The 13,980-nt window shown below is 39.0% G+C and overlaps 1 protein-coding gene across 3 annotated transcripts in view; it reads left to right on the top strand.

Annotated features, from left to right (window-relative positions):
• MTDH (metadherin) overlaps nt 1-13,980 on the top strand; it is a 57,180-nt gene that overhangs the window by 3,737 nt on the left and 39,463 nt on the right. For all 3 annotated transcript variants that reach the window (XM_027561481.1, XM_027561480.1, XM_027561479.1), the window contains exon 2: nt 12,215-12,316. In XM_027561481.1, the coding sequence (XP_027417282.1) occupies nt 12,215-12,316 (102 nt within the window). The remainder of the gene's footprint in view (nt 1-12,214; nt 12,317-13,980) is intronic.

The following is a 13,980-nucleotide window of genomic DNA, read 5'->3' as shown; positions in this document are numbered from 1 at the left end:
TTCACAACTCAAATTTTCAGTTTGTTTCTAGTTGCCTGTTTTTATGAATAGAGTAGATGTCATTTAGCTTTTTAAAATCTCTTCATAAGCTTTTTTTTTTTTAATTCTTGTATTGGTTTGCTTTTTATCCCCTAATACCTTGCCATAGGTGTTTGTGTTCATTCCCCTGTTAAAAGTGAAGGGGGTGACACTTTTCACTGGACTTATCACTGTTTTCTTACATATGTTTTTCTTGACACCTCGTTCATCATGAGTATTAAGTAGACACTCAGTAAATATTTTTTTCTTGACTTAACCTGTATAGTGATTTAGATGGATGTAAACAGCAACCCACTCCAGTATTCTTGCCTGGGAAATACCATGGACAGAGGAGCCTGGTGGGCTACAGTCCATGGGGTCCCAAAGGTTTTTGGACACGACTTGGCAACTGAACAACATCTCAAATAGCTGGTCTTTAGCAGTTACTGCTTTGTGTTTCAGCTGGAAGCAGGTAACCAAGATCATCATCAAAGAAAATTCATTTTTCATAAAGATTTTCCATAGTACCATTGTTAATATCTATAAGCTCAATAAATAGGGTTTTGTTTGCTACTGTATAACCTCGCGTAGTGGTTGGCACTTGATAAGTAGTTATTGAATGTTAATACAGTAAAATGTCCCGCCAATGTATGTATGCAGCTTGCTTCTATTTTTTATGCCTAGAAGACATCCATGTGAGCCACCTTTTTATTTTTACAGTGAAAAATGGCTGTGTTTGCCTCATCTGGTATAAATTTTGTAAGGTCCATCTGTCTACAGCCAGCAAATCATTCTAATAGTAAGCTGTGTCTTTTGTAGTAGTTACTTCTTTTCCAGTTTCACTGCCACTGCCCTACTTTCGGACTTTATTACCTTTTGCTTAGGCGATCCTAACAGCATCCTAACTGGTTTTCCTGCTTCCAGTCCCTTTGTTGCCAATTCTTTCTACCCACTCATGCCAGTTAAATCTTTTCAAGTGTTAGTCACTCAGTCATGTCTGACTCTTGGCGATCTTGTGGACTGTAGCCTACCAGACTCCTCAGTCCATGGAATTCCACAAGCATGAAGACTGGAGTGCGCAGCCATTCCCTTCTCCAGGGATTCTTTCCCACCCAGGGGTCAAACCTGCATCACTTATGTCTCTTGCACTGGCAGGTGAATTCTTCACCACTAGCACCACCTAGGAAACCCAACTCTAATCATGTGACTTTCGAGTTCACATCCTTTCAGTAATTCCCCAACACTTGTTGAATGAAATTCAGTGGCATGGCTCTCAAACCTTTTCATAATCTAATCCCATCTTAGATTTTATCTCTCATACGTGGAGAAGGAAATGGCAACCCACTCCAGTATTCTTGCCTGAAAAATTCCATGGACAAAGGAACCTGGCGGGCTACAGTCCATGGGGTCATAAGAGTCAGCCACAACTGAGCTCATCAGCACATTACCCATAAGACATTACCATTAGCTAGATATCAGTGTCTCTCTATTCATATTACCTTCTTCTGTTCATATGATTTCTTCTAAAAGGCCCCCTTTTTCTGTATCTCTGCCAATTTCTACCTATCCTTAAATGGCCCAGCTACATTGCTACCTCTGCTATAAAGCTTGTCTCTAGCTCCCCAGATGGAGTTAGTTTCTCTTTCATATACTTATATTGAGAGCTAAAACAGAGCATTGCCTGGGAATGTGCTTGTGGGATGACTCAAATTTTTTCATAACTCTATGCATGTCTAAGAATGACAAGTATTGATTTGGGAGTTAGAAATAACTTTTAGCTAGTAGGCGAATTTGTGGATATGAAATCTCCAAATAATGGCAATCAGTTGTTTGTTTGTATCTATAACTGAACTAATGGGTTTCCCTGGTGTGACTCACTGGTGAAGAATCTGACTACCCATGCAGGAGATGAATGTTCAATCCCTGGGTCGAGAAGATCCCCTGGAGAAGAAGTTGGCAACCTGCTCCAGTGTTCTTGCCTGGAAAACCCCATGGACAGAGGAGCCTGGTGGGCTACAAACCATGGAGTCACAAAAGAGTTGGATGTGACTGACGGACTAAAACAACAGCAATGACTGGACTGTTCCTCCTACCTCCAGAACCTCATGTCTAGATGCATACTTGATTTCTTCAGTAGGAAACCTGATGTTTATCTCAAAAACTTCTAACATCTCCAGCACAGCACTCATAATACCCTGCCTTCTCCCAGTTGTCCCCATTTCTGTAAATGGTAAATGACTCTGCCTTTCCTTCAGTTATTCAGGCCAAAAATCTAAGAATCATTCTTGATTCTTCCCTTTTCCTTATATCTTCATCTTGTTCACCTCATATCTGATCCTTCAGCAAGTGCCATCATTTTTATCTCCAAAATATATATTTAGTCCAGCTACTCTCATTCTGTTTCCACCGTAACTCACTCGCACAGCAGTAGCTTCTGTCGGCTGCCTCCAGTCATTTCTCAACACCCTAGTAACGAGGCTTTTTAAAAGCAAATCGCCATCTTGTCTAAAACCAATATTTTAGTAATTTTTGCATTTAAAATCTAAACTTTTTTCCTGTACGGCTCAGCAGCTGCTTTTCTTTCTAAACAAACTTGACTCAGCTTCCTCTCATTTGCTACCTTCACTTACAGTAATCCTTTGCACTTCCTCAGGCTCTTTCACAACCCAATGCTGCAAACTTGACCCACTGTTCTAATCAGCCTTTAGATCTAACTTTGAAACTCACCCTCCTAGAAAATACTTTCCTAACCACCCTGTTTGAAATAGTCACCCCCTTCGGTGTTCTGTCTCAGTCTTTTGTATGTGTTTCCTTTATTATAGTTTGTAAATTGTTTATTAACTTCTCCATTTACTTTTGCTCCGGGTTTTCTTTTCTCTCGTCTAGATTATAAGCGATGCTATCTGATGGCAAACAGTGACTGGCGTATTAGAGCCTTTGGTAGCTATTTGTTAAATTAAATCCTGAATGATCTAAAATGATATCTTACTGTTTAGCTGGATGGTCTAATCTGTTATTGAGATAAATAAATTTGTCTTTTAAGATACTCTCAGTAGGATTATGTCTTTTATTCATAGGTAGTGGTTTTCCCATATTATCTCAGGTATTACTAAAGTGACATGTCATCTAGAGGATTTTCTTTTTCCCTTTAAGTTGCTAATGTTTTAAGCCTTGAATACTCATTTAATTTAAAAATCTTGAGTGATAGTAAAACTTGAGTTTTACTATCTTGAGTGATAGTAAAAAAATCCCTGATTTTACCAAAAAAAAAAAAAGAATCTTGAGATTCAGAGAGATCGACTTACTCAAGGTCATAGAGCAAAGGCATTTCAAAGGCAAAACAATATCCTGATTTCTAGCTTTAGAACTCACTGTTATTTCCATTATACCACTCTGGTTTTGATAGCATGTTCCAGGATATTACACTGCATTCAGAGAACAAATCTAATTTTCTCGGTGAGTTATAACTTTATTGCTTTTAAATTTTACTTTTAAAAACCAGAAGTTTTTGCTGAAAATTATAATGACCTTTACAGCAGCTCCAGAGTTTTGGCTTCATTTGTTTGGTCATATGACAGGACTTTTTCATCCTGTCATTTTCTTCTGCCAGAGGCACCGCAGAGAAGACCTTTAATAGTTCTGACAGGAAAGACCTTTAACAGTTGTGTTCATCTCAGATACCAAGAGCAGCAGTAAACTCTCTGAGCTCTTGTTTTTGTTGCACTTCAGCATTATTGGGTAATGTACTACTTTTCAAGGTTGTGAAAGTCTTGAAAGCATTTTAAAATTATTAGGAGTAGTATTCAAATAAAATCAAGAGATCTATGTGAGGAGTTGGTGTTGCTTGACCAGTTTTTTTGTTGTTTGGGTGGAGCGGGGTTGGTAGTTAATTTGTATTTGTTTGGTTTAGTTTTTTTGGTCACACCATGCAGCTTGTGGGATCTTAGTTGCCCAACCAGGGATTGAACCTGGGCCCTTGGCAGTGAAAACATGGAGTCCTAACCCCTGGCTTGCCAGAGATTTCCTGACTAGTTTTTTGCTCTGTTTTCTCTCCAACTATACTAGTAGTTTGGAGAGAAACTACTCTCAAATCATCTCAAAACTACTTTCTCAGATCCATTTGAGAAAGAACTACGTGGATATGTGTCCACTGACTGTATCACCTGTAATCCTTATATCAGTATCCATCTGATATAAAACCTTAAAAACCAATGCTGTATTTAGTGTTTCAAAAATTATCTTTAGCATAACTTGGCCGTTTGATTGGTATTGAGTATCATCTATAACAGTAGTCCTGAACATCCTTGCTCTTTCAGAGTTAACAAAGAGATGTTTTAGAATCCCTGAAGAGGGTTTAGTTTTGTCTAGCTGTTCAGAAGGCACAAGGATCTTTGTGTGCTCCTGTATTCAACTCTGCAGCCCCATGGACTGTAGCCTGCCAGGCTCCTCTGTCCATGGGATTCTCCAAGCAAGAATAGTGAAGTGGTTGCAGTTCTCTTCCAGGGGATCTTCCTGACCCAGGGACAGAACCACATCTCTTGCGTTTCCTGCATTGGTAGGCACATTCTTAACGTCTGCAACACCTGGGAAGCCTGTGCAAGTATCTTTATCCTAAAGGAAATACCTCAGGATATATAGCAAGATTTTTGCAAATTTGATTTTTAGGTCATATTTATAAGATTATTCTCCTAGCTTTTAAGAGTTAAAAATTGAGGTTGAATTTAAAAGCAAGTTGATAAATTACTGTGAGTGAAGCTGTGTACTGTAATGTTTAGCTTATGTAATTGATAGTGCACAGCATTTGACAGAAAGAAGCACACAGTTTGTGTTTTTAAATAAATGACAAGAAATTGTTCTACCTTAAATATGTATCAGCACTCTTCCTAACTAAAACTAAGAAACTGACCAAGACTAAGTCTTGTCCACTGAATGAGATAATGCATGTGATTGGCACATGGCAAATGTTGTTCAGTCGCTCAGTCGTGTCCAACTCTTTGCAACCCCATGGACTGCAGCAGGCCAGGCTTCCCTGTCTATCACCATCTCCCGGAATTTGCTCAAACCCATGTCCATTGAGTCGGTGATGCCATCCAGCCATCTCATCCTCTGTCGTCCCTTCTCCCGCCTTCAATCTTTGCCAGCATCAGGGTCTTTTCCAAGGAGTCAGTTCTTCACATCAGGTGGCCAAAGAATTGGAGCTTTAGCTTCAGCCTCAGTCCTTCCAATGAATATTCAGGATTTATTTCCTTTAGAATTGATTGGTTTGATCTCCTTGCAGCCCAGGGGACTCTCGAGAGTCTTCTCCAACACCACAGTTCAAAAGTATTGATTCTTCTACCCTCGGCCTTCTTTATGGTCCAACTCTCACATCCATACATGACTACTAGAAAAACCATAGCTTTGACTATACAGACTTTGTCGGCAAAGTAATGTCTCTGCTTTTTAATATGCTGTCTAGGTTTGTCATAGCTTTTCTTCCAAGGAGCAAACGTCTTTAAATTTCATGGCTGCAGTCACCATCTGCAGTGATTTTGGAGCCCCCCAAAATAATGTCTGTCACTGTTTCCATTGTTTCCCCATCTATTTGCCATGAAGTGATGGGACATGGCAAATACTTGGAAGTTTCTAGATCTGTCAGCTAAAGATGTTATCTGTGGAATTTCCATGATGTCTTGCTTTTTTTTTAATCATGGACATACTGTGTAGACTTGTGCTTCCCAGTATGCAAAGTATAATTTCTTGCTAAGCAAATTGAGACTGCAGCGAAGTAGTAACTTGTCCAGGGTGATAGACCTTGGGGATTCAACCGTGATCTCAGCTTGCTTTCAAAACACATACTGTTCTCCTTTTAGAGGCCAGGGATGGGGAGGTGGGGAGCCAGGGCAGTTTTTTCTGAGCTATACCTGTCTTCCTTTGCTGGGGTCTAAGCTTTGTGAGGACAGGGATTGTGCCACACTTGTCTTGTTTCAAGGCTTTAAGAGCCCTGCTTATTACTCTACTGGGGTCATTTAACGGATACTGAGTGAATGAACACGAGTAAATATTGTGTAATCTTTTTTAGAATACAGACTGTAAGCAGCTTTTTAAGAAAAAAGATAGTACGACATGTCTCTCGAGCAAGCCTGGACTATTTCTAGCCTATGAGAGGCTATATTTATTCATCATTTGTATTCTGTTAACTTCCCAAAAGAATTTGTGTCTGCAGCATTGGGCCCATTGGATACATGTACAGTTTTTTAAGGCTCTTGACCACCAGGACTTAACATTCATTTTGAGCTTGTTAATACGAAAAAAGACTTGAATGCTGGAACATAGGGTGAGGATATGGGCCTTCATAGCTTTGGAGAGGAAAGGATATTGAAGGAAAGAAACTGTTTCTTGAACATGTAAAGTATGTTTTCACATGTTCTCTCATTTACTTTAACAAGAAGCCTATACAAGACAAATTACATATTTTCTTCATATTTACAGATGATGAAGTTGAGGAGTAAGTTAAGGAAAATGTTTAAAATCACGGTGATTATATATAGAAGTTGGACCTTAATCCCAGGTTGTCCACTCCAAACCCCATAGACTTTTCATATTTCACTTTTTTTGGTAGTTAGTAGACTAAGAAGTTTCCAAGAAATTTGAAGTCATGGGTTTTACATTTTGTGACTAAAAATAAAAATTTACATAATTAAGTAAAAATAGGAGTGTAAAATGTTAAACCTTATATATGCTTACTGTCGCTTTAGATTCTTTTTAAAAAATATTTATGTATATAGCTGCATCAGATCTTTGTTGGGTCATGTGGAATCTTTTGTTGCTGAGCATGGACTGTAGTTGTGGCACACATGCTCTCTAGTTACAGCACAAGGACTCAGTTGTTTAGTGGCACATTGGAGCTTAGTTTCCTGACCAGGGATTGAAACCAAGTCCCCTGCATTACAAGACAGATTCTTAACCATTGAACCACCAGGGAAGTCCCAGCTATAGGTTCTTTTGAAATTTAGAATTAGAATTTTAGAAATTTAGAATTTGAAATTTAACAAATACATAAAGGTCACTCAAATGGAGTAGAAGTCTGTTATTAAGCACACCTTCTTATTCTGAACTTTAAGACTCCCAGAGGGCAGATTTCTTTCATATGTCCGTGTCCCTGAGGCCCCTAGCCCAGTGCCTTGTACTAAAAAGTACTTAGTGTGTAAAGAATTGTATGAAATTAATAAATTGGAAACTAACATAAAGAACTTTATTTCCTTGAAATCATAGTTATTAAATAAGACCCTTCTCCCCTGCTGTGTGGCCCCCTCCTCCCTTTTATTTTCATGATTGTCAGCTGGGTGTTTTCTTTCTGCATTATCACCCTCCCAAGACACAGACACACACACACACACACACACACACGTTGTTTTGCGAATGTATTTTTAAGAAAGATCTGGGCTGGGAGTTGAGGAAATGTATTAATATTAAGGTTGACATGGCATTGTCTACAAGTTTATCCACATAAGAAATTTTATTTTTCTGTTACTGGTTGATTTTCACCAAATTTGAAGGATATTTTGGAGTGGTCTAATTTAAAGTATAGGTTGCATGTTATATATAAAATTAACTTTGACTGGCCCTAGAGGGAAACACCTCAGAATTTTCCAGAGAATTTTAAACTGGGGCATAGAGAGAAGCTCATGTAATTCTAATCTATAGAAGTGACATTGCATATATTAAGGCTCCATGACCAGAGAAAATACTTTCATGTAAAACTGAGTGTGGAAGTAATATTGGATTTGAAGTGTTAGTTTGTGATTAGTTCTTTTCATGTGAGCAAATCTACATAATACATTTTTATTTGTTGTTGTTGTTGAGTCGCTAAGTCGTGTCCATCTCTTTTGTGACCCCATGGACTGTAGCCCACCAGGATCCTCTGTCCATGGAATTTCCCAGGCAAGAAGACTGGAGTGGATTGCCATTTCCTTCTCCAGGGAATCTTCCTGACCCAGGATCAAACCTGTCTTCTGCATTGGCAGGTGGATTCTTTATCACTGAGCCACTAGGGAAGCCTTCATGCTTCCATTTAGGGATTTACTAATTTAAATGTGGTTAATGCTTTTCTGGATTACTGTGATGGTGTGGTCAGCCACCCAGAGCCAGACATTCTGGAGAGCTAAGTCAAGTGGGCGTTAAGCACTGCTGTTAATAAAGCTAGTGGATGTGACAGAATTCCAGTAGAACCCTAGAGGATGATGCCATCAAGGTGTTGCCTTCAATATGTCAACAAATCTGGAAGACCCAGTAGTGGCTGCAGGACAAGAAAAGGTCAATCCTCATCCCAATTTCAAAGAAGAGTAGTGCTAAAGAATGTGCTAGCTATCAGACAATTACACTCATCTCCCAAACTAGTCAGGTCATGCTTAAAAGCTTGCATACTAGGCTCAGCATTATGCCATCCAAGAACCTCCAGATGTCCAAGCTCGGTTTAGAAAAGGAAGACAAACCAGAGATCTGGTTGCCAACATTTGCTGGATCATAGAGAAAACAAGGGAATTCCAGAAAAACATCTACCTCTTTCAGAAAAACATTGACTACACCAAAGCCTTTGACTGTGTGGATCATAATAAACTGTGAAAAGCTCTTAAAGAGACGGGAATACCAGACCATCTTACTTGTCTCCTGAGAAACCTGTATGTGGGTCAAGAAGCAATGGTTAGAACCCTGTATGGAACAACTGATTGGTCAAGATTGAGAAAGGAGTACCACCCAGCTGTCTGCTGTCACCCTGTTAGTTTAACCTATACGCTGAGCACATCATGAGAAATGCCAGGCTGAATGAGTTACACGCTGGAATCAAGACAGGCGGGAGACACATCAACAACCTCATATATGCAGATGATACCACTCTAATGGCAGAAAGCAAAGAGGAACTAAAGAGCCTCTTGATGAGGGTGAATGAGGTGAGTGAAAGAACCGGCTTAAAACTGTTTATTAAAACTAAGGTCATGGCATTTGACCGCATTACTTCATGGCAAATAGAAGGGGGAAAGGTGGAAGTAGTGACAGATTTCCTTTCCTTGGGCTCTAAAATCACTGCGGATGGTGACTGCAGCCATGAAATCAGAAGATGTTTGCTTCTTGGCAGGAAAGCTATGGCAAACCTAGACAGTGTGTTGAAAAGCAGAGACATTACTCTGCTGACAAAGGTCAATATAGTCAAGGCTATAGTCTTCCCAGTGGTCACGTACAGTTGTGACAGCTGGACCATAAAGAAGACAGAGCGCCAAAGAATTGATGTCCTGTGGTGCTGGCAGAGACTCCTGAGAGTCCTTTGGACAGCAGGAAGATCAAACCAGTCAATCTTATGGGAAATCAACCCTGAATACTCATTGGAAGGACTGATGCTGAATTTGAAATTCCAGTATTTTGGTCATCTGATGTGAATAGCTAATTCATTGGAAAAGTCCCTGATGCTAGCCAAGATTCATGGCAGAAGAAGGCGTCAGAGAATGAGATGGCTGGATGGCATCACTGATAACATTGGACATAAACTTGGGCAAACTTTGGGAGATGGTGAGGGACAGAGAGGCCTGGCGTGCTGCAGTCCATGGGGTCACAAACACAACTGGGCAGCTGAACGACAACAGTGCTTTTCCAGGACAAGGCCTTCTTGACCAGTGGTAGCAGAATACAAGACCAGATTAGTGCTATTGGTGGTGGGTAGGAGAGGCACAACCACAATAGTGTATCCTTTCTTCCTCCTGTTGACTTTTTCTTTAGCGTCGGAAGCTTTTTATCAGTGTTTCATGATATCAGGCATTTGCAGGAAGTTGTTGATGACTTATGGAGTCCCAATAATTATGAGACCTATATAAAGCCCAAGAGATAGTGGAAAATTGGGAAATCCGCATAGACCAAGGGAACAGCTGCAGTTCTAGCCGCTACACAAGTCGATGTTGCAGAGAAGGAAGGAAAATCAGCAGGGATTGGAGCGTGGGACCACCTTTGGCTTGCTGATCGTTGGAAGCCTATGAAATGGAAACTGAGTGTTCCTGATGACTGATTGAGGACTTCTGACTGTTCAAAAGGAGAGATGGTTTCATCTTTGATTTGGGCGGCTCTGTCAACATGTTTGCAGTTGTCTCAAAGGAATTTCCTTCAACTTTTTGGTGGTTTTTTAATAGTTTTTAACCACTTAATTTCACCTTTTTACAGTTAGTATATAAATTGTTATTGCTTAGTCCCTAAGTTGTGTCCAGCTCTTTTTGCAACCCCAGGGACTTGTTGCCTGCCAGGCTCCTCTGTCCATGGGATTTCCCAGGCAAGAATACTGGAGTGGATTGCTATTTCCTTCTTCAGGGGATCTTCCCAACCCAGGGATTGAACCTGTCTCCTGCATTGGCAGGTGGGTTCTTTACCACTGCGTCACCAAGGAGGCCCAGTATATAAAATGACTCAGTTTAGTCGTTTACATGAGTAAAATGGAAGTATTTATAAGTGACTATGATAGTTTCCTGAAAGGATTAGTTAAATGAAGTTTCACATATATGAGGCTTGTGAGCTGCCAAGTAAAGAGATGGGGAACTGTGTGGACTTGAAGCTATGAGACTGTTCAGGTGGAGTACAGCTTACATAGAAAGGTGAAGATGACCCCAGAAAACCTGAAAAAATAAGTTTGGCTAGATAGAGGATGGTCTGAAATAAATGGCATGTGAGAATTGACAGGTAAGGTGGTGATACTGGAAAGTATTGATAGAATTAAATAAAAGTGTTGTATTCCTGATGTGGATATGGCTATAAGTCCAAGTCCCTTTCTAGGGTTTCTGACCATTCTTTGTGCACTGTCTCGTCCACCCCACCTCATCCCTGCCCCCCAGTATACATAAACAGAAATGAGAAGGATAGCATTAAAGGAGCAGAGCGGCACAGAAGAAAGAAAGCCAAACCAAGAGTAAGGACACCTGGTTTCAGCATTAGCCGTCTGCCTTTAACAAGTTGCTCAAAACTCAGCAGATTAAATTTGGATTAACTAGGAATTTAATCAAGTAAAAGACAGCTTTTGTTTTGATTTTTCTGCTGTAAATCTTGTCTGCTTTTTCCAACTGCATATCCCTGATAATTTAGCACAAATGTAGGTAATGTCAAATTAGAGGACTTTTGCACGTTCATATTGTTTTCTTGACTATAGCTCTGCTATAATAAGTAATTGATGAAAGTTTGTTCTGCAAGAACTGGGAATAAAGCAATTAAAACTAGTATATTGATTATTAACTTACTGTGTTGAATATGAGAATGGGCAAGTGAAAAGAAGTAATAAGATCTAGAAAGAAGAGAGAATACAGATTCCTGGTCCTTTTCTTTAGAGCCCTGAATCTAAGTATATTTCTGGCGATGGGGCTCAGAAATGCTTAATTTAAAAAAAAAAAAAATGAGTGATTCTGATTAAAACCTAGGATTGGTGTTCACAGACTTCATTCTACTCATGAAAATCTCTGAGTGCTATCATTTGGTTTTAGAGATGTTGGGAAAGCTGAGATAGCCTTTTTAAATTGTGGCATTGGGTTAGTAAAGCTTCTAAATCCTAGAATAGGATTGTAGGATTACGGGGGACATTAGAGATTATCTAATACAAAGACCAATGAACTATGGCCCATGGACCAATATGGCCCTCCACCTATGTAAAATTCTTCGGCACACAGGCACACTCATTTGTTTATGTGTCATCTCTGGCTGTTTTTGTGCTAGCGGAGTTTTGTGTTGTAACAGAGACTTACACGGCTCATAAAGCCGAAAATATTTTCTGTTTGGCCCTGTACCAGAAACGTTCATGGACTTTTGAATAGATCAGGCCTATCATTTGTACAGATGTAGAAATAATACTCAAAGATAATGAAATACTCTGAGTACACAGCCAGTTGGTGGTCAGAATGCAAGTACAATTTAGTTCTTGCTTCCATTCCATTATTTTTTGTTGGAGGTACTGATGCCTAGGTGAAATCAGAATATAAGTTTGTGGTACAAATTTTGCTTATAAGTTCATTCCTTTTTACACTACAAGTTCCTAGAAATGGTAGTCTGACAAGCCTTAGATGACACAGCTGTACAAAAGTCTTTTTAATTTGGGTTGGGGGAAGAATTTGATCATTGATTCTATTTCCTGAGTATAAATCTTTGGTTTGATCTGCCAGGCAATTTGATAACAGAATCCATTTTTGTTGCTCTGCAGCCAAATGGACGGACCATTGAAGTGGCTGAGGAAGAAGTTGTCCGAACTCCTCGAAGTGTAACAGCAAAGCAGCCAATAGAGACAGACAAGAAAAATGAAAAGGTAAGTTTGGGAGCCTATGAAATTATATGCAAGACTCTTAATAAAGAGAGTGACATACAAAATGTTACATATATACCACCCCCCCATTTAAGGAAAACTAAAAATGTGAGCTTACCATAGTGGATGGATAAATGGTGAAGGTTTAAGTAAGTTGTGTGTTTTTAAGGAAGGATGTATCACTATGTGTTTCTAAACATTGCTGTGCCGTTATTAAGCATTCTGCCAAAGACAACTTATTCACGACTTGAACATCTTTTATATGAATAAGGTTCCAGATATGTTACATATTTCTTACAGGAAAACAAAATTGTGTTACCTTTGCTAATAGTGCACATCTGACCTAAAAAGCTTGACAGATTGTCCTATTGTAGTGTTGAAGTAGATTTCTTTTGTGATAGCAGCATAATCATCTGTTTACTAGATATAATTTGACTTTGTTTAACCAGGAAAATGTTCTATACTCAGGTCATTATTAAAAGATTTGGGTGTGCACTGTTAAATTTTCAAATAAGACGGTGTATACCCCATAATGATACATCCCTGGGATTTTATTCATTTTCTAGTTGCCAGTGTTAGAACTGACCCATTTTTATTTGACTTAATTTAGCTTGTAAGTAGGCAAAATGTATAAGAAACTTAACAGTGGTACCTCCTGCTGTGGGCAAGAGACTTCTTACTTAATTCCTTTTGGTATATTAAAAACTGCATACCAGTTTTGCACAACCAGTGACCCAACAACAAAAGAGATGAACTTGTGTGCCAGCTTTTGCTCATTTCTTATAATATCAGGGCTCCCATATTAGAAGATGCTGTCTCCTCTAGGCACTCCCTTATTACTACCAAACTTCTTGAAAATTAAAAAAAAAAACTGCACACACATGCACACCCTTTTTTTTTTTTTTTAACCCTGTGCATACATAACTCCTTTTCAGGGGAAAGCAAACAAAAAAGCAGCCACAGGTAGGTAAGTAGTGTCTAGAAACCAAGGTACTGCAGCTCCTGCCCCATAGAATCTTGGTGTGAAATGGTCGATACAGTTTCTTAATGCTTGTAATTTCAAAGTAACACTGAAGAACTGGTGAGATCAGTTCTGCCCCTGTAATCCAGTGAAATTGGTCTAGGGCCAAGATAACTGCAGGTAGGACAGCTTAAAATGAAGGATGGTTGTGGGAAAGAATTAAATATATGCCTGACTTGTCCTTTGGCAGTAAAATAAATAGAAAATTACTTGTATTAACAAATAAGCATACAGTTTAGGAATTGTGAATTTACAGTGTGAATAATCTATATGTTTAATATAGGTTTATACTTCTTGCATCTAATGTTTCCTTATTCCTGGGCTTTCTCTCTACTAGTGAGCATTTTACACTTAACTCCTGCTTCTACTCCCTGAATTATCCTGAAAAATGTGTAGTTGGAATAATTTATCAGCTACCATTTGTCTCTGATTAATCATATATAGATTGTATGTATATGGATGTAAAACCACAGGATGATTAAAATCATTCTGAAATATCTTATGTTAGAAAATAATTGTAATAGTTGACATTTGTTAAGTATCTATAATGTGACAGGCACTGTGCAAGATGAGGTAAATGTATTTACTCATATAGTGGGAACAACTTACTGAGCGCTCGCTGAGTGTACTTTTAAGACTTTCTAGA

Source organism: Bos indicus x Bos taurus, chromosome 14 (genome assembly GCF_003369695.1).
Source record: "Bos indicus x Bos taurus breed Angus x Brahman F1 hybrid chromosome 14, Bos_hybrid_MaternalHap_v2.0, whole genome shotgun sequence".
Classification (NCBI taxonomy): Eukaryota; Metazoa; Chordata; class Mammalia; order Artiodactyla; family Bovidae; genus Bos; species Bos indicus x Bos taurus.
Note: the sequence above shows the minus strand (reverse complement) of the source record. Positions and strands in the feature narration are given on the sequence as shown.